Below are 21,404 nucleotides of genomic sequence, written 5' to 3'. Positions count from 1 at the left end.
CTGCTGGCCGAAAAAAAACCCTTCTAATATCCCTCCTCTTCGAAACGGGCGGAGGAGGCGGCATGTAGACATATAACGTAATTTTGTACTGCATGTGGGTGAGGGGGTGGTCTAGTCATCAGCCAATCAAACGTGCGTTTGAAGAAAATAAACATGGACTGGCTCATTCAGCAAGTGATAAGGGGGTAAATGTAAGTCTGAAAATAATTCACTTAATAATGGTTGGGTCAATTCTATCATTACAACATATAGGAAGACAATCTACATTCCCTATATAACTGAACTTATTATATAATGCAAATAATGCTGCTTAAAAGTTGGTGGGGACAATTTGAGCATCCTGAAAAGTTGGTAGTGTTTTGTCCCTACTGTCCCTAAGCAAACCTACGTCCTTGACTATCAGTAACTTCAAGTTTGAAGGCTAAGAACTTTGTCCACAAAAAGTTGTTGGTATTTATCCAAATTACTGTATCGCTTCCGCTGAAAGTCTTTCATCAGGGATCAAAATAATGAACAACACAATCCATTTTAAAGCATTGATGCGTCTCAAGCTCACGTGGTTTAGCTCATCTAGCTAGCCATGAGACCTACTTATGCCAAAAATACGAAAAAAGAAGAGTGCAAGGAAAAACTGAGGCAAAGAGAAGGAACGGATGGGAGACGTTACTGCTGGCAAGAAGCCTCTACTCAAAGCAAATTGTTCCACATGACTTTGATAAATATACGTATATTATTATTGCTTAAATACATATTTTCAATGATAACTTATTTGTGTATTTTTTAATTCAATGATATACTGTAGATGAATTGATAAATTAATACAGTGTTAAGAAAAACTAATTTCATGAATTCAAAATAATGGTAGACAACGAGCTGCGAAACCCATTTATGCGACCTCAGCTGGAAGACATCTTGCTCTCCACCCAGTTTGCAGGCAGTCACTGACCAGTCCAACATACATGAAGAGTTTGCTGTCCAAGGCTTCCTCCAACCGATCTTCCCATGGGACCGTTAACAGCAGCAACGAGAGATCACTGTACCAGAATACCATTTACTACCCAAGGTAGAAAGACCCTACAAGAAAGTCACTGGAGGAGTTGAGTGAAAGCGAACTCCAATATGAAAAGAAATTGGAAAGTTTCAGCCCCCAATGTGAGACCGCTGGAATTGGCTCGGCTGCGATGAGACAAAAAAGGTTTACTGTGAGGTGTGCAGATCAATGCCCACATACACAGACAAGTTAAAGAAAAGTTAAAGAGTTTGAAACCTATGGTATGAACATAACGTGATAATTCATCTGCGTGTACTACAGAGAAAATAATATCACCAAAACGGTGCTCTGGCTTGAAAATCGTGAGTTATGAAGGAATCTGACCTCGCCAGACCACCGGAATCGCGCCAGCCGAACCCGCGCTGGCACAGCTCCAACGGGTCGCGTCTGCGGGACTCCGGCAATCCGGCCAGAAGGGCAAACTCTGCGCATTCACCTTCTCTTCTTAACCCTTTGTACTGACTCCATTTTGAAAGATTTAAAGAAGGCTCACTGAAAACAAGTTAACAATTTATTCAGATTGACAGAGATCAAAACGGCAAGGCAAAACAGAAACACTGAGGCGTGGAGTCAAGGTCACCCTATCATATGTCAACAAAAGGTTCCCGAGAAAAATGACAACGATTAACATAATTAAACATTCAGTCTTTTGAAGGCTCTCGTGGGGCGGGCCGTGGGCAAGAAGAAGTGTGTGTTTGGGATTATTGTCTGTTTGTCGATTGGACTGGAGGATTCGGGATTTACTGTTGTCCGGGCAACGAGGATGTAGATTTTGCCACCTCGGCATCAAAGGGGCTCTTGGAGTCTTGGTAGTCGTGTTATCAGTTGGCTATCGGGCGTTCTCCTGTGTTCATTGTGTCAGGACAGACCGTCCCGCCATTTTTGTGGACTGTCCGGGAGAACTGATTGCGAGACTTGGTGATGCAAACATGTGCTTGTCAGCGTCAATCTTGCTCAGTTAGTTGTATGACACACGCGCTGGGCTTCTGTGATAAGAAGGCGTTGTTTATCTCTTATTCCCTATATTCTGCTTGATTCCTTAAAGTGCATGGGACACGAAAAAGCATGTTCATTTCATAATACACGTGGTATTTTATGCTCCTGAATGATATGGACCGCTTGAATGTGTGTGGAAGCGATCGCTATATTTATTTAGTTTTTTGAATCTCGCGCCATGAAAATGAGTGACTTCCGGCTTCGGTCTTGCATTGAGGAGGAGGGCGCTGTGACATGTACGGTAGAAGGCGTCCTCTTCACTATACAGCCGTACTGTTGTGTATGAGGACTAAGGATTCAGCTGATTTTGCGGATTAATACGTTTATTTTTCGCATCACGCCAGCCAAACAGCTGCAGAAAAATCATTCTGTATGAGGGAGAGGCGTATGCGCCTTTTTGGAGTTTCTAAAGGTTCCCATTCACCGTGGATATTTACTGTGGGACCATTGGACTTACGAGGAAGTGAGTAAACATCTTGTTTAGTATGATGTCAAATACGAATACAGCGATTACAAAGTAAACACTAAAAACTTCCTTTAAATAAAGGACTACTTACGTTTGATCATTGATAGGCATGTAAAAAGCTCTCCTCATGCACATTAGCACGTTAGCTGCACAACAACTGCAGCCACCCTCCTCCGGGGAGCGAACTGTAAATTGCTCTCCGCCGGGCGGTTTGCCGATCCGCAAAGACAATCGACAACTCAGTCATCATGTCAAATAATCCAGGCGAGTTATGTGTGATTTTCCGCTTCGAAGACTTTGAAACATCACTCGGAACGGGTTAGCATGCCGGCTAGCTGTCACGCCTTTTAGTTTGTTTACATTCTCCGAAGCCGGGGAAGGGAAATGACATACAGTATGTCCAATTTAGGTGTCATAAAATATCGTTCGGGAGGTGCAACAGTAAAGGTGAAGTCGACAGTTTTGACCATTATGGAGTAATTTTGCCATGTCGTCCTGAATAAATGCATTTTTATTATTTCATATTCCATTTAGCACAAGACTGTTATTTGTCATGACCATGCCGTTTGTTTAGCAATTGGGGAAAATACTTGGATAGAAAGAATATCTTGTAAAAATATTGAAGTAAAGAGACAGGAACAATGACATTTTGCAGCTCTCTTCGTCGTGTTTTCCTTGTTGTGAATGGTTCCCCCTCGACGGGCTGACTGGTCCTTCTCAAGCCATTTATATAGCTATTGGGGATAAATACTTGGATAAAAAGAATATCCTGTAAAAATATTGGAGTAGAGAGACTGAAACAATGACGTTTTGCGGCTCTCTTCGTCGCGTTTTCCTCGTTCTGAATAATTCCCCCTCAATGGGCTGAATAGTAAAAGCGATGAGCCCAGTCTACCGCTGACGTCATCCACCTGTTGGGGACGCTAAAGCCCTATAATGGTAGGCGTGGCTAATCAGTAGATTAAAAGACTCATTTTTCGTCATCTGCGCTTTGCTAAATTGTTGTATATAGTCGAATCGTCTCAAAATATGATTCTAATTCACATAATAATGCCCTTTAAGACTTTTTTTCTCATGTCGTATGCTCTTTAAACTATGGTATAAGTACTATTTATTTTATATTGGGTATGGTAGAGCAATACAAACAGACGGTGCCTTCGAGAAAAGGTACCATCTCCTTCAGCTATAATTGCCTGAATCATCTCTTTGACTTCTAAATTGTTGCCACGAGAACCAAGCCAGGGGAGACTTCCAGAGGTTGGTAAGGTGAAGACAGGAAAGCTTCGCCGAGGTTCGGGACTCTCCCGCGGGCCCAGTTCCCCCTCGAGCTCCCAAGATATATATTTTTTGTGTTTCCCAAAAACATCATTAAAATATGTGTAAGTGGTCAGTGGAGTCGATTTGGGTTTATTCATGATACTGGTCGGGTTATTCGTGTTCCGGTTTGGTGCCAGAAGTGGGTAGAGTAACCAAAAATTTTACTTAAGTAAGAGTAGCGTTCCTTCAAAATAGGATTACTCAAGTAAAAGTATTCCAAAAAAAAAAAAAAAAAAAAAATTCTGAGCACAAAGTTATCTATATGAACTGTTGTTATAATTATACCGTGCAATAACCCATTACATAACCACATTAAGCCAAAAAAATCTATCCGTCCTGGGAGTGGATCTCTCCTGACTGTGGTACTCCCCAAGGTTTCTCATTTTCTCCCAAAGACTCTGGAGTTTCTGGAGTTTTTCCTTGCCAACATGGAGGGTCTAAGGATGGGGGATACCCAGGACTTGAAGTTTATTTAGTCATCTTTGTTGCTTCATTTGCTGTTTCTGATTGTGTAATATATTGCCTCTGCAAAGCCCTTCGAGACAACCTTGTTATGATCAGGGCTATACAAATAAAATTGAATTGAAATACACAAAAAGAAACAAGAACATTGTATTCCGACAAGAGAGAAAAAAAATTAAATAAATGAAGCATGATTCATCCAAAGAGCATGGGTGCCCTCTGGTGGAAAAAATAGTTCCTAGTTTGAATAGTGAAGAGTTACTTCATAACTACCATTTTGAAATTATAAGGATCATATCTCCGGTTTTTCGTGGTCAATCGGTGCCAATTAAAAACTAGGAGAGAGGTCAATATCTGCGCTTTCGAGTCATGTTGAAACAAATACTTCCTTTTTTACAGTGCTTTAAAGACGAGACATGATTGAACAGGCTGGCGTAAAGATATGATGGTATAATGGTGTTGTGTGATTATTGTTGCGACGTCTCATTGGTGAAATCGGTAGAGCTACTCTTAGCATCGCTAGCTAATAAAAATAATAAATCTAATATGTAGAATAAAGAGGAAACATTTAACGACTTATGTGGAGCCAAAAGTAGCTGAGTAAGAGTATCGTTTTTGTAAAAAGTATTGCTTAGTAAAACCACTCTTAGAAGTTCATTTTGCTCAAAAAGTTACTCAATTAAATGTAACGGAGTACATGTAACGCGTTACTACTCACCTCTGGTTGGTGCACCTCATAAAGTTGAAAACGTGTAAATGCTGATGCCACACGCCAGTTTGTTACATGCTGAGGTTACACAAAATATATATATATATTTTTAAACATTTTGCGCAAAAACTCCCTGGTGATATTACCCATGGACTCAAAATATGTGCGGTAAGACAGCACTCCACTGGCTGCATGAGTTAGGCTAAGCCTCGTTTGTCCTCCATACACCTGTTTGGAGCAAATGTCTGTTGAATATTCCACTTAAAACTAACTTCTTGTACACTGTGGGCTGTATCAGTGTTTGAAATGATATTTCTATTTTTATTAATATCCTGGGATTATTAGGATCCAATTTTTTAAATAGGATTATTCACTGTAGTCACTTGCTTTCAAGAGGGCTGTTTTGAGATGGTAGCAGTCAGGGCCCAGAAGCAGAAACCCTGGATACACTGGCTAGGTATTAGGGTGCAAAAATCAGCCAACTGAGGAGAAAATGGACGAAGAACTGGCTTTATTGGAGTGATTATGAAATGACATTTAATGCAATTTATCCAATGAAAAACATTCAAAAATATTGGATAGTTTTGAAAAGAACAGGACCAACAAAATAGTTTTAAAACCTTTTTTTAAACGGGCTGAAGGGAAACTGAATAGGTCAATTGAAATGCTTTTTTCATTGTAAATGCGTGGAGGTATCAGCCTGAAAGAGAAAAATGACATCAACCACATTGTTAAGGTGGCTGGCAAGATAATAGGCTGTCCACAGGTCTCCTTAACTGATATTTATGAGAAGCAGGTTAAGAAGAAGGCAAATGACATACTTGACTGTGCAGATCATCCCCTTCATTGTTCGTTTGAGGTTCTCCCTTCAGGCAGGAGATTCAGAGTCCCTTGTTTTAAGTCCAACAGGACAATGAACTCCTTTTTATCAAGTGTGATTAGGCTGCTAAATTTGCAAAACTCTTGCACCGAGATGCGAAGCTGTCTATAGCATTTTTTAAATTGTAGTCTTTGTTATTTTATGTGTTATCTGTTGTTGTGTTATCTGTGTGCTCACCTGCTGTTAAGATAAGTTTCCCCTCCTTAGGGGACAATAAACTTGAACTGAACAGGAATTAGAATATCTTGTCACACACTGTAATTCAATTGTTTTCCCTAGTGTGGCTTCTTCTTGCATTCGATACTAAATGACCTTTCTGAGCGACTTTTTTACCGCAAAGTGAGCAGGCAAAAGGTTTCTCTCCAGTGTGTGTATACTTATGCTTTTCTAAACAAGTCTTCTGAGAAAATCTTTTATCGCAAAGTGTGCAGGCAAAAGTGGTTTTCACAGTGTGGTTTCTTATGTGTAATCGTAAATGTCCCTTCTGAGTGAATCTTTGAGTATAAAGTGAGCAGGGAAAAGGCTTTTCTCCAGTGTGTGTTGTTGTGTGTGTGTTTAAAGTTCCCTTATGACAGAATCTTTATGACATACTGAGCAGGGATAAGGCTTTTCTCCAGTGTGTGTACGCATGCGTCTTTCTAAATCAGTCTTCAAAGAAAATCTTTTCTCGCACACTGAGCAGGAAAACGGTTTCCCAACCAAGCGTTCTTTTTTGTCTTTTTTCAATGATGACTTGTTTGAGGATTGTGAATCATTTTGGTAAAAGTCATCATCCTGCTCATCAGTGTTCAAGTCAGAAGAGTGTGACGTTACGTCGTCGCTGTCCGAAAGCGGAGCTAAGAGGCCTTCCGATTGTGATCGTCCCTCTCCTTTTGTTGTCAGGTGTTGAAATGAGCTGTCGCTTGTAGGGTTCGCTGCACCGCTCTCTTCGCTTGGACCTTCATCTTCTTCACTCTTCACAATGAGAGTCATTGGAAATGTGGGGATTTCATCTTCCTGTTCCTCTTCTTTAATGCTGAAAGTCTCTCTTAAAACCAAAACAGGCATGTTTGAGTCTCCATGAGCAGTGGCATAAAAAAAAAAAAAAAAATTCAAAATAGTTCCCTAATAAAATCCCAATTATTATTTTTTTTCTATATAAGTATAACAAATGGTAAATGGACAATACCTATAGTGCGCATTTATCTACTGTATATGGTTACCATGCCCAAAGCGCTTTACATTAGCACACATTTGCCCTTTCACGCACACATTCACACACTATTAACATGAAAAAATGGCTATAAAATTCTGAGATTTTTCACCAAATGCACAAAAATCACAAAATGCAGGGATAATCACCTACATTTTCAGGATCAATAGCAAATATTTAACATATTATGAACGATTTTGGCCGAAATAGCGACTTAATTTTTTTAAATGTAATACTTTTTCAACAGCTAACAAATCACGCATGCACATTTTGATTTTACCCAAGACAAGCAAAATTTGCATTTTTCTCTATACAATCACAACTCATTTGAATTAAATTCCGATGTCACTATTGCCTCAGCACGTCTTGCCGGCTATCTAGTGCTCGTCATTTTTAGATCGAAATGTTACATAAAATAAAACACGTAAAAGCCAAATTGTTTTTTGTATGGAAGCAAAAAAGTGTAAATTACTAGTTTTTTGCCCAAAAAACGGTCAGTTGGCAGAAAATTAGCCGATTATTTGAATGTAAAGCTATTGTTCATGGATACAAAATTTCTTCGTGTTTAAAATTTGTTACATGACAATAGATTGAACCCTTACATACTGGGAGCAGGGTTTATACACCTTTTTCATGGCCAAATTCAAGCACTTTTTTGAGAACTTTAGAGACCAATTTTCCAGTACCTTTTAATTATTATCCCAATAGGTTTTTATTGCGTTTTTTTCTTTTAGCGATGAGGCGAACTCATCATATGGCTCGGCCTGCCATGATAACAAATTTTAGTAAGCGATATATTGTCTCATAAATTACTCCCGATATTCGATATTGTTCGTTTTTTTATTATTTTTTTTAAACCAATTCAACCACGAATGTAGTGACAATACATTGTAATAAATCACCCAAATGCAATAGTTTTTCTTAACCCTTTAACACCCGAGCCAGAAATTGCATGCCTTTGATGTTGCCAGAACATTCACAGTCAGTTTAGTGGGCAACAATGTCTACGTTAGCTCACTGGCTGCCATTGACGGCGCTAGCCATCCAATTGATTTTGACTAGACTGGACGTTGAGTACCACTAATGGCACTGAAACCAGAGCATTCACAGCCTGTCATTTCAGGGCATTTGGAGGTCACTTCTGGTTCATTTTTTACAGGTTACTTCCTGTTGATTTTGAGTCACTTCATATTATATTTTGGGACATACTTGAGTCACTTACTTTTTAGTAACCCCAAATCAACATGAAGTGACCTATTAATGTCACAAAATCAACAGGACGTGACTTGTCAATGCCCCCGAAGAGGAAAAGTGACCAAAAATCAACAGGAAATGATGTGAAACGCTCCAAGATGAACTGCCTGACAATGGCGACTACTGACGGCCATAGATGGTCATTTCGTTTAAAGTAGGAGGGTTGGGAAAGAATAAACGACTGTTCATCTGCTACCACCCCTTCCAGTTCAAACGGATTGGACGGCTACTAGTGATGAACTCATTTAAATTCACAGAGGGATGAAAATAGCTTGTTTACTGTTCGTTACTTGCTTTGTAAAATATTCTACAAGGATTTCCTGACCGATATTTGTTGTGTAACCATATCGTGCGATCATCGTTATCGTGAGCCTCGTACAGCAAGTCAGCTATGAGATTTTTCTCTAACACTCACAATCACTGATAACAGTTACATTGAAACAAGTCTGATATTGCATAAAAAGTATAATAATTTCATAATCTTACCCTCATTTTCTTTGGTTTTGCAGTTGCTCGTCGTGGCCTGGATTTCCTCTCCTCAGCATCCACGTCTCGACTCTTTGGGTTTCAGTCAGTAGTATTTTGTCGCATCTTTAAGAAAAGCCGAGGAGCGTCTGAATAATTAAATATATCACTCTAATGTTAACCGAGCGACCCCCCTTAAAACAGAATTTAAAATTCGGAAGCGGCGTGAAGCTAAAGCAATCGAAATGCGGTCAAAGTGTCTTAGCTAGCGAGCTAAGCTAAACTAAACTAAGTTATTACATAAGCCTGCGTAACTTTAACATGAAGCCAAACGTCTTCAAAAAAGCATTTAAATTAGACATTTTAGTCCACCAAATTCTTACTTGAGTACTCACCCGATGAAAATATTTTGAAGAAACGTGTTTGGTTAGAAGAAGGGTACAGGAAAGAACTGCAAGTCTGACGAATGTACACAGGTGAATCGGAAGTAGAAACTTCAGGGTAATACGTTGAAGCGTTTGGAACCTAAACTACTTCAGATCACTGGACTCCAAAAATATTTAATAAATATGATAGACATATCCGAATTTGAGTCATAACTATCAATAACTCCATTTTGAAGGGTCACAATTCTGTCCATTAAAAGTTCGATCTTGACCATACTGCTTCTGCTGCACTTCTTCCATCAAGAAACATTACAATGACCTCGTTTCATTTTAAAGCACTGAAGCCTCTAAGGCTCCTCACTTGGTTTAGCTTTTTTCGCTAACCATGAGACCTACTAGTAATTATTCCAAAAGTACGAGAAAAAAAAAAGATTGCAAGGAAAAACTACTTCGAGGTGAAGAAGCCAGGATAAGTCGCTGCTGGCAAGAAGCCTCCACTCTAAGCAGGTCGTTTCATTTGACTTAGATAAATGAAATATATGATTGCTGATTTTTTTTTTTAATTTCATTTGTGTATATTTTTAATTATATGAAATAAATGAATTGATGAATTAAAGCAATGTGAATAAAAACTTGTTTAATGAATTCAAAATAAATGCAGAAATACACATTTGTATGTCACTTAGGGATATAGCCAAAGCTGATTTTCATAAAAATGTCACACATCTTGAAATGGACTCGAACATGATGTTCCCGAAATCATTAAGTGTTTTGGGTCTTTCAACATCAAAACAAAATACTTCCAAACTGCAAACATGTCAGCTGTGAGCCAGTAGTGTTAGTTAGCTCGTTGAGTTTCGGTGGCGTCATCACAAGAGGACTAAGCTTCTTCACACTTTTTGGTGGTAAACTTTCGGCTTTGTAACCGAAAATACAATTTTAGCCATTTTCGGCGCTCTATTTTCAGTCACATCTTTACTAAATATCCCTCCTGAGCGAATCTTTTACCACAAATTTAGCAGGCAAACTGTTTCTCTCCAGAGTGTGTTGTTGCATGTTTGTTTAAAGTTCCCTTCTGACGGAATCTTTTATGACAAACTGAGCAGGGGAAAGGCTTTTCTCCAGTGTGCGTACGCTTATGCTTTTCTATACGAGCCTTCTGAGAAAATCTTTACCGCAAAGTGTGCAGGCGAAAGGCTTCTCGCCGGTGTGTGTGCGTATGTGTTTGCTTAAATTTCCCTTCTGGTTGAAGCTTTTACCACAACATGTACAGACAAAAGGCTTTTCTCCAGTGTGTGTACGCATGTGTCGTTCTAAAACAATCTTCTGAGCAAATTTTTTGTTGCAAAGTGTGCATGCGAAAGGCTTCTCTCCAGTGTGTGTAAATGTGTGTTTTGTCAACTGAGACTTAGAAGAAAATCTTTTCTCACAAAGTGAGCAAGCAAATGGTTTCTCTCCAGTGTGTGTTGTTGCGTGTCTTTTTAAATTTTCCTTCAGACGGAATCTTTGATGACAAACTGAGCAGGGAAAAGGCTTTTCTCCAGTGTGAGTGCGTGTGTGTTTGTTTAAATCTCCCTTGTGGGTGAATTTTTTACCACAATATGTGCAGACAAAAGGCTTTTCTCCAGTGTGTGTACGCTGATGCCTTTCTAAATCAGTCTTAAAAAAAAATCTTTTCTGGCAAACTGAGCAGGGAAAAGGTTTTTCTGCAGCGTGTGTGCGTGTGTGTTTGTTTAAATTTCCCTTCTCGGTGAATCTTTTACCGCAACATGTACAGACAAAAGGCTGTTCTCCAGTGTGTGTACCCTGATGCTTTTCTAAATCAGCCTTCAAAGAAAATCTTTTCTCGCAAATTGAGCACGGAAAAGGCTTTTCTACAGTGTGTGTGCGCGTGTGTTTGGTTAAATTTCCCTTCTGGGTGAATCTTTTACCACAACATGTGCAGACAAAAGGCTTTTCTCCAGTGTGTGTGCGTGTGTGTTTTTTTAAAACTCCCTTCTCGCTGAATCTTTTACCACAACATGTGCAAACAAAAGGCTTTTCTCCAGTGTGTGTGCGTGTGTGTTTGTTTAGATCTCCCTTATGGGTAAATCCTTTACCACAACATGTGCAGACAAAAGGCTTTTCTCCATTGTGTGTACGTGTGTGTCTTTCTAAATAAGTCTTCAAAGAAAATCTTTTCTCGCACACTGAGCAGGAAAAAGGTTTCCCAACCAAGCAATCTTTTTTGTCACTTTTCCATGATGACTTGTTTGAGGATTTTGAATCATTTTGCTCAAAGTCATCATCCTCCTCATCAGTGTTCAAGTCAGAAAAGTGTGACGTTATGTCGTCGCTGTCCGAAAGCGGAGCTAAGAGGCTTTCCGATTGCGATCGTCCCTCTCCTTTTGTTGTCAGGTGTTGAAATGAGCTGTCGCTTGACGGCTTCTCTGTTCCGCTCTCTTCGCTTGGACCTTCATCTTCTTCACTCTTCACAATGACAGTCATTGGAAATGTGGGGATTTCATCTTCCTGTTCCTCTTCTTTAATGAAGGGGTTCTTTGGCTCCGCCTCCTGTTTGATCTTTGGCATCTCTGACTCCTCCTCTTGTTTAACGTGGAGGGCATCATGCTTTTCAGGGTGAAGATCTTCTATAATGACGTCTGCGGGACACTGGGTGGGGAAAAAAAAAAAATCACGTGATTTGCTAATGTCGAGCCATAGACTTGACTATCAGTTGACAGGAAACGGGGCTGCTCCGAGGAGGCCTATTTTCAAAAACTTAAAAATACAAGTATTTTCAAAACCAAAGCCCCTCACGACCTAAAACCAAAAAAGGCCCCTCCCTTAGGTATATATGAGTCTCCACGAGCAGCGGCATCAAAAACTTCAAAATGTTATAAAATCCAAGACAAGACAAAATATCTATAAAATTCTCAGATTTTATGCCAGATGCACAAAAATAACTAAATGTATATATATATAATCTATATTTTCAGGATGTATAGCAATATTTAACAAATCATAATCAAGTTTTTGCCCAAAATGGCGACTTATGTTTGTAGTCTTTTTTTTTTGTGTGCAACTTTGACATATGTTTTCAACAGCTAATAAATCACTCAGTTTTCACATCAGAAACTGTAAGACAAGGCCCCAAAGCCTTATATAAAGGAATGTTGTTTTTAACCTCATCAACTGACATCAAGCTGCAAGGTAACATAACATGTTTTCAAATCGGAATGTGTTGTTTTCAACCTTACCAAGCTGACTCCCAAAACATCGGCAACCTTACCAAGCTGACTCCCAAAACATCGGCAACCTTACCAAGCTGACTCCCAAAACATCGGAATGTGAACATAACATGTTTTTCTCGTCAACCGTGTGAAACATCTAATCGCACTCGAACGGGAGGGGAAGTTACGGGGCGCGGTACTTGCTATAAAGAAGCGACGGAGACAAGTACAATCAGAGTCTGCTGTGGGTTTACGCGCAGACGCCCAGCCTTGGTATTTCTTCGCTCACTATTACTGAGGACGCCCGGCTCTCCGTCCTTCCAGCACACGGTAATGAGATTTATGTTATTGCATGTAATCTATGAGCTGAAATACAATTGTTGCTTGTTTGCTTGTACACTTTATACTGTGGGTTAAATAAAATGTGCCGCTTGTTTAACGCAGTGAAGTGTTATTGTTTGCTGTCCATGTAAGTCGCCGACGATCCGCGATCCTGAAGTTAATAATAAGTCATAGCAATTGATTATGAGTTGTGACTATTATATTATTTGATACTGTAATTGATTATAAGCAGTGTCTACTCAGAGAATGCTTGTCTGATTGGATATAACAGACAAATTAACCCATTGTAGCCTGGTGATTGGGTATCAGCCTCGCTACTATTCATTTTCATTGATACTGTGATTGATCATAAGCAGTATCAGAATTGTTTCAAAACAGAAACTTAATACTTCAGGAAAGCATGCAGAATCATCTTAATTTCACTGAAGAACAGCAAAATTTTCATTTTTCTATATACATTCACAACCTATTTAGGTTGAATTCTGATGCCACTATTGCCTCAACACGTCTTTCCGGCAATCTGGCCCTCGTCATTTTTAGATTTAAATATTACATAAAACACATAAAAGCCTTTTTTTTTTTTTTTTTTTTATATGGACGCAGAAATGTCTACATTACTAGTTTTTTGCCAAAAAATGTAAAAACTATTGTACAGCTTTTTTGTGATGGTGGCCATGTTGCCGGCCATCACAAAACAGCTTTTTAAGTTGAAAATTCTTATGAATAAATGCATAAATCCTGGAATTTTTATAGATATAAACATAAAACAGTCTAGATTATTGGGTTAAAGCAAAAAAACGGGCAGTTATCATTCATTTGACGTAAATATTTCACGCTAAAGTTACGCAAATTTTTTACATTTATTTTTTCACATTTCAAAATGCATGCATGGTGCCATATTATCCGATAATAACCTTAAATCCTCGACCAAATCGCTCTTGAGACACTCCTGCCTTCTTGTATGTAGGGCTGTCCCAAACGACTAATTTCCTCCCGATTAGTCAGCCGACTATTTTTACGATTAGTCGATTAATCTAGTATTTTTTTTGTTTGTTTTTACTACTTTAATAATGATTTTTTTGTTCAAGCTTATTCACAAAAAACATTTTGGAACACCTAAATTCTTCATTAACGTATAAATAAATAACATAAATACTTAAAATAAATCACAAACAATGAGGTCAAATGCTGCTGGCATTAACTAGTGCAAAAAAATGTAAACGGAAACACTGTGACTTGAAAATGAATTGCAATGTCCCGGACAATCATTTTCAGAATACTTTGTGTGAGTTCAGATAATTTTTCCTGGTGTGCATGCCGCATTTTTGGGGGATGGGCAAAACTGTTCAACTTTTGTTTGTTTTAACCTGAAAATAGATAAAGTACAGGGCACACTGAACTATTACAACAATTATTTTGAATGAAAGGCACACATACCCCAGTGTTTCCCACCAATGAACGCCGCCACAGTCTCGTTTGGGCCCGCCACAGTCTTGTTTGCCCCCCCGCCGAAAAAAAAAAAAAAAAAAAGATAATAATCAGATGCGTCAGTCAGCCAATTACACAGCTGTAGCCCACTCCACTCTACGCTCGCGCGGGTAGTAGAGTAGCATTTTAGAGTAGTATCTTATTCATTTATTTTTAAGGCCGCTTCAAACTAGCGGCAGCCGAGTGCGAGGAGTTCAGCGGACACCTATTCATTGTGTATTGTAGCGTAATGTTCGTAACTATGCAGGCCCCTCCTTAAGAGACGCAAGGGGAACGAGTAGGAAGAATGGGAGAACGAGCGAGATTGCGAGAGATAGCGGTCGCATGTCGTAGCAGCCCGCTGTTATTTTGTTATTGTTTTTCTTTATTATTGTTACCACAATCAAGTGGGTAAGCAAATACAGACTTCTCTCCTTCTTCCCCATATCCGGGGCATTACAATAGTTTGGATCGGACTTTTCGGCGAAAGTGAGCGGTGGACGGCCGTCTTGGACGGAAAGCAAACTTTGATTGAACTTGCGCGGAGAGGCGGGGCCCAAAATAAAGCCTTGCTCTATTTTCAGAGCGTTGGTAACAGTAAAATATTTATTAGTTCAAGCAGAGTAAAATGATACATATTCACGGTACAAGAATGTTGTTTCCGTGTCCATCGATTGGTAAGAAAAGGCTGTTTGTACGAGTGACGTGTGGGCGCTCCCGTCAGGGGGGGACATTTCGCGTGGAGTGGCTATTTTTCGGCACAACACCGGCGCGCCAACTTCAGACAATTACGGCTGACGAAACTTTGATAAATGCCCCCCCCCCCCCCCAATTTCGCGAGCTCTGGGACACTCGAAAAATGACTCTCATACCTCTCCTTGCTAAGTTAATGGTACCTCGATGTGCGTTTGTGTGGAAATTTAGTTCACGAACAACGGGGAAAAAACTATTCACCTTCCCACTCAAGGTGGGCCACTCAAGCCACTCAACTCAGCGCTACCCACGCACTTTTCCAACTCACCGATCTCGCTCCCTCTCTCTCGCTCGCTTGCCCACTTTCTTCCACTTTGCTCAATCTGACAACGCCGGTCACATTGAAATAGCAGCGGCCCCCTTGGGGGTGCCAGTAACAACCGCTTGTATCGCGAGCGCCGGCCATTCTAAACTTTATCCGCATGTAATTTTTTTTAACCCGTCATTACCCGTCGACGGTATGTTTTGCCCGTCGACGCATTTACGTCATCGATGACATCGACTAGTCAGGACAGCTCTACTTGTATGCACTGAAACTTTCGTCCTGTTTCCACCTAAATCTGGTGTTAGAACGCAACGTGTGTTTGAGTTACCGCAGTGAAATCTGCCACCACACTCTGCCTGCCCCCCTTTTTTTGCAAAAAAAAAAACAAACAAAAAAACGGGCAGTTGGCCAAAATTACCTGATTATTTGAGTGTAAAGCTATTGTGTATGGATACAAAATCCATAAGCCAAGGGTTCTTGTTCTACTGTTGAGCAACTTGAGCTGTGGCTGTGGTTTTAGTGACTCCCTAAGTTCTATGATTTCCCCCAATTATATTTAAAATATTTCAGTCATCTAAACAAGTCTGATATTGCATAAAAGTATTATAATTTCATAATCTTACCCTCATTTTCTTTGGTTTTGCAGGTGCTCGTCGTGGCCTGGATTTCCTCTCCTCAGCATTCACGTCTCGACTCTTTGGGTTTCAGTCAGTAGTATTTTGTCGCATCTTTAAGAAAAGCCGAGAAGCGTCTGAATAATTAAATGTTATCACTCTAATGTTAACTGAGCGACCCCTCTTAAAGCAAAATTTAAAATTCGGAAGTGGCGTGAAGCTGAAGCAATTGAAATGCGTTCAAATGTCTTAGCTAGCGAGCTGAGCTAAGGTAAACTAAACGAAGTTAGGTACGCCTGCGTAACTTAAAAATAAAGCCAAACGACTGCCAAGAAGCTTTAAAATTGGACGTTTTAGTCCACTAAATTCGTACTTGGGTACTCACCCGATGAGAATATTTTTCAAGAAACGCGTTTGGTTAGAAGAAGGGTACAAGAAAGAACTGCAACTCTGAAGTGACACGGATGTTGCGTCAAGTGAACCGGAAGTAGAAACGTTCACGCTGAACCTTCAGAGTAATACGTTGAAGCGTTTGGAACCAAAACTATTTCACATTAAAGGACTTTAAAAATATTTAATAAATATGAACGACATCGCCCGATCAGCGTTATAACTATCAATAACTCAATTTTGAAGGGTCAGAATTCTGTCCGTAAATCTATACTTTGAAAGCTCTTTTTTTCCAACTTAATGTAGCCAACTGCTTCCACCATCAAGAAACATAACGATGATCTCATTTCATTTTAAAGCACTTAAGCCTTTCGGGCTCACTTGGTTGATCTTTTTTCGCTAGTCATGAGACCTAATTTTTTCCAAAAGTACGAAAGTAGAAGAGCAATGAAGGACTACTTGGAGCCTAAGAGAAGGAACGGCCAGGAGATGTCCCTGTTGGCAAGAAGCCTTCACTCTAAGCAGGTTGTTTTATTTGCCTTATATAAATAAAAATATACTAGAATATAACCATTCAAAGAAATGAATTGATAAATTAATGCAGTGTGAACAGGGCCGGAGTGGAACTCATTTTCGGCCCTGGAATTTCATGCCTCAGACCGGCCCACTCATTTAAAATTATGTCATTATGCATAGACGTGTTAAGTTCAGTGTTCTCTAAAGCCGTGTACTGTAATTCTGTGTATTCCAATTCAGTGCAGGTAATGGTTGTTTAACAAGGTGGCTTTATTTTAACAAGTGCAACACAACATATTTTGAACAAATTTAAAAATGGATTTAAAAAAAAACTATATTAAATGATACATTTGGAAAATAAATTAGACCTGTCAAACGATTAAAATTTTTGATCGAGTTAATTACAGCTTGAAAATTAATCGTAATTAATCGCAATTCAAACCATCTATAAAATATGCCATAGTTTTCTGTAAATTATTGTTGGTATGGAAAGATAAGACACAAGATGGATATATACATTCAACATAAGGTACATAAGGACTGTATTTGTTTATTATAACAATAAATCAACAAGATGGCATTAACATTATTAACATTCTGTTAAAGCGATCCATGGATAGAAAGACTTGTAGTTCTTAAAAGATAAATGTTAGTACAAGTTATAGAAATTTCATATTAAAACCCCTCTTAATGTTTTCGTTTTATTAAAATTTGTAAAATTTTCAATCAAAAAATAAACTAGTAGCCCGCCATTGTTGATGTCAATAATTACTTACACAATGCTCATGGGTGCTGAAGCCTATAAAATCAGTCGCACCCAAGCGCCAGCGGAGGGCGGCAAAACTCCATAAACACAATTAACAAGTGGGCATGTCATTGTACTGTCATTTAAATCTGTCTGAGCAGGGCATGTGCGTTAATTGCGTCAAATATTTTAACGTGATTCATTAAAAAAATTAATTACCGCCCGTTAACGCATTAATTTTGACAGCCCTAAAATAAATGAATAAATAAGACCTTTTCTGCAACATCAAATATTAACAAAATGAGTGTTTACAGATAAAACAAACATAGCAACATAACAATATGAAAAATAAAGAATACGTATTGCACATTGTAACAACTTCTAATGATACTATTATCCATTTTCCATTTCCACTTTAAAAACGCCACGTAATTGAATATATTCATTCTAATGTTCACTCGCTGAACGACATGGCAATCCTACCTTCCAGCTCTGCACCTGTGGTGTGTTCATTATGGCTAATGCTTGCTGCTACATATCCCTTGTGAGGTGCTACAAGAAGCCAAAGTTTCCACAATTACATATTGTCGTATCACACGGTGCAAGTTGCATTTTTTTCGCCATCCGGCCTTACCACTTTCGTTGTAATCCTCTGTAGTTTGAGGCCGCAAGGTCGTTGCATGAAAAAAATTAGCTATTTTCGCGCATTTTGCCGATTCTTTCACGAGTGCTTTTCTCTTTTTAATTCTTAATTTTCAGCGCCACCCTTGCTCTTTTTATCCATCCGAGCACCGAGATAGCAGCTAATTTGGCTCAATACAGACTACAATTAGGGGGCGGAGCTGCATGCTGTATTTTTCGTCTGCACACGTGAGGATGAGTCTGGGGAAAAAAATAATAGTTTTTTTTTTTTTTTTTTAAGACTGCCCACAGGGACAGCGGTAACAGAATGTAAGTTATACTCAGTGACACTGTCATAAATAAATACCAAACAAAAAATGATAACAGTGTAATTTTTTTTTTTTTTTTTTAATAAAACCCGGACCGGCCCATCTGGCCAGCCGGCCCTTCTGGAATCGTCCAGAAGCTCCCGATTAGTCACTCCGGGCCTGAGTGTGAATAAAAGCCTGTTTAATGAATTCAAAACAAATGCTGAAATACACTTTTGGATGTCACTTAGGGATATAGTGCATGAGACCGCCAGTACTGGAGGGGCCTAGCTCACCTAGTCAGCTCTACGCAATGGGATGGGAAACCTGCCCCTACGCAATAGCCATGATGATGATGATAAGGATGTAAAGCCAAAGTTGATTTTCATGTAGAACAGAGAGCAGCCCTAAAATGGTTCCCCATAGAGGAAGTTTAAAAAAAAAAGTCACACATCTTGAAAGACCCGAACACGATGTTCCTGGAATCATTAGGCGTTTCGGGTCTTTTAACATCAAAACAAACTACTTCCAAAGCATGGACATGTCAGCTGGGAGCCAGTAGTGTTAGCTTGTTGAGTTTTGATTATGTCATCACAAGACGACTAAGCTTCTTCACACTTTTCGGTGGTAAACTTTCGGCCTTTTAACCGATAACAGAAAATCCCATTTTAGCTATTTTCGCGGCCTAATTTTCAGTCACATGTTTACTAAGTATCCCTTCTGAGCGAATCTTTTACCTCGAAGTTAGCAGGCAAATGGTTTCTCTCCAGTGTGTGTCGTTAAGTGTCTGTTTAAAGTTCCCTTCTGACAGAAGCTTTTATGACAGACAGAGCAGGGAAAAGGCTTTTCTCCAGTGTGTGTGCGTGTGTGTTTGTTTAAATCTCCCTTGTGGGTGAATTTTTTACCACAACATGTGCAGACAAAAGGCTTTTCTCCAGTGTGTGTACGCTGATGCTTTTTTAAATCAGTCTTCGAAAAATATCTTTTCTCACAAACTGAGCAAGGAAAAGGCTTTTCTACAGCGTGTGTGAGTGTGTGTTTGTTTAAATTTCCCTTTTCGGTGAATCTTTTCCCACAACATGTACAGACAAAAGGCTTTTCTCCAGTGTGTGTACGCGTGTGTCTTTCTAAAATAATTTTCTGAGAAAATCTTTTGTCGCAAAGCGTGCAGGAGAAAGGCTTCTCTCCTGTGTGTGTAAATATGTGTCTTGTCAACTGAGACTTGCAATAAAAATTTTTCTCACAAAAGGAGCAGGCAAATGGGTTCTCTCCAGTGTGTGTTGTTGCATGTCTTTTTAAAGCTCCCTTATGACAGAATCTTTTATGACAAACTGAGCAGGAAAAAGACTTTTCTCTCGTGTGTGTCCGCGTGTGTTTCTTTAAATTTCCCTTCTCAGTGAATCTTTTACCACAACATGTGCAGACATAAGGCTTTTCTCCAGTGTGTGTACGCGTGTGTCTTTCTAAATCAGTCTTCAAAGAAAACCTTTTCTCGCAAACGGAGCAGGGAAAAGGTTTCCCAGCCAAGCGTTCTTTTTTGTCCCTTTTCAATGATGACTTGTTTGAGGATTTCGGATCATTTTGGTCAAAGTCAACATCCTCCTCATTAGTATCAGTGTCAGAAGAGTGTGACGTTACGTCGTCGCTGTCCGAAAGCGGAGCTAAGAGGCCGTCCGGTTGCTCTTCTTTTGTTGTCAAGTGTTGAAATGAGCCGTCGCTCCAAGGTTTCGCTGTTTCGCTCGGAGCTTCATGACCTTCAATCTTCACGCTGACACACATTGGAATCTTGGGGATTTCATCTTCCTGTTCTTCTTCTTTAATGTCGGGGGTCGCTGGCTCTGCCTCCTGTCTGATACACGGCATCTCCAACTCCTCCTCCTTTTTAACGTGGAGGGGATCGGGCTTCTCAGGGTGAAGATCTTCTACAGTGACGTCTGCGGCATACTGGGTGAAAAAAAAAAAATCACGCGATTTGCTAAAGTCGAGCCATACACTTCACAATCAATTGACGGGAAACGGTGCTGCACCGAAGGGGTCCTGTTTTTCGAGCTTTTACAATGATATTCAGGTTTCATATTTTGATAATATGGAGAGAAATACACAGGTCTTTCTAAAAAATATATATAGCATAGTGTGATAAAATTCATTACTTTCCACAATGTAATAATAAAAATTAAAATTAATTATGTATTAATAATTGTGTTAACATCATATCATGAGGTCATCGTTAATGTGAACCTTGTATCGCAAATCAGATATGGGCCTGTTGCCCTTCAGACACAATCGCTGATCATGTTCACATCAAAGCAAGTCTGATATTGCATGAACAATACAACAACTAATGTCATGATCTTACCCTCATTTTCTTTAGTTATTCAGTTGTTCGTCGTGACCTGGATTTCCTCTCCTCATTTTCCACGTCTCTACTCTTTGATGTTTGGGATGACGTTGGCCTTCAGTCAATAGTAATTTGTTACATCTTAAAGACAAATCGAGAAGCGTCTCATACAATTAAACGTAATCACTCTAATGTTAAACCATCGGCTTCAAACAAAACTTTATAAATCAGAAGTGGCGTTAAACCAAAGCAATCGGAATGCGTTAGCGTGTCTTAGCTAGCGAGCTAAGCTAAAATAAACTAAGTTAGGTAAGCCTGCGAAGCTTCAACATAAAGAAAAACGACTTCCACTATGCTTTAAAATGGGACTTTTCAGTCCACTAAAGTCTTACTTCGGCACTTACCCGATGAAAATGTTTTGAAGGAGATCGTCTGGTTAAGAGTAGAGTAAACAAAAAAAAACTGCACATATCGGATGGGTAAACAAATGTTGCGTCAATTGAACCGGAAGTAGAACGTTCAGGTGCTGAAACTTCAGTGTGATATGTTAAAGCGTTTGGACATTCCATCACTATTTCACATCACTGGACTCCAAAAATATTCAATATGAGTAACATATCGGAATTCTTGTAATCACTGTCAATAACTCAATTTG

The 21,404-nt window shown here is 39.4% G+C and overlaps 2 protein-coding genes across 4 annotated transcripts; both read right to left on the bottom strand.

Moving 5' to 3' along the window:
* Positions 1–10,187: 10,187 nt before the first annotated feature.
* On the bottom strand, positions 10,188–16,332 carry LOC130921528 (gastrula zinc finger protein XlCGF57.1-like). The gene is made up of 3 exons (XM_057845543.1): positions 16,217–16,332; positions 15,841–15,945; positions 10,188–11,830 (listed from the first exon to the last, which is right to left on the bottom strand). Exons 2-3 carry the CDS (start codon positions 15,844–15,846, stop codon positions 10,325–10,327), a joined length of 1,512 nt encoding a protein of 503 aa, XP_057701526.1. The 5' UTR covers positions 15,847–15,945; positions 16,217–16,332; the 3' UTR covers positions 10,188–10,324.
* A 778-nt stretch (positions 16,333–17,110) lies between these two features.
* On the bottom strand, positions 17,111–21,263 carry LOC130921530 (gastrula zinc finger protein XlCGF57.1-like). 3 transcript variants are annotated; one of them, XR_009064372.1, is made up of 3 exons: positions 21,154–21,231; positions 18,117–20,355; positions 17,111–18,034 (listed from the first exon to the last, which is right to left on the bottom strand). XR_009064372.1 is itself a non-coding variant. In XM_057845563.1 (3 exons), the coding sequence occupies exons 2-3, from the start codon at positions 20,771–20,773 to the stop codon at positions 19,156–19,158; spliced, it is 1,206 nt and encodes a 401-aa protein (XP_057701546.1). In that variant the 5' UTR covers positions 20,774–20,890; positions 21,154–21,263; the 3' UTR covers positions 17,111–19,155. The 3 variants fall into 3 exon arrangements, 2 of the variants coding, with proteins under 2 accessions (XP_057701546.1, XP_057701536.1); XM_057845563.1 differs by adding an exon at positions 20,768–20,890 and having other exon boundaries at positions 17,111–20,355; positions 21,154–21,263; XM_057845553.1 differs by having other exon boundaries at positions 17,111–20,355.
* Positions 21,264–21,404: the final 141 nt, after the last annotated feature.

The sequence above is a fragment of the Corythoichthys intestinalis genome, chromosome 1 (assembly GCF_030265065.1).
Source record: "Corythoichthys intestinalis isolate RoL2023-P3 chromosome 1, ASM3026506v1, whole genome shotgun sequence".
Classification (NCBI taxonomy): Eukaryota; Metazoa; Chordata; class Actinopteri; order Syngnathiformes; family Syngnathidae; genus Corythoichthys; species Corythoichthys intestinalis.
The sequence above is the reverse complement of the archived record's forward strand: the minus strand, read 5'-3'. Positions and strand labels throughout refer to the sequence as shown.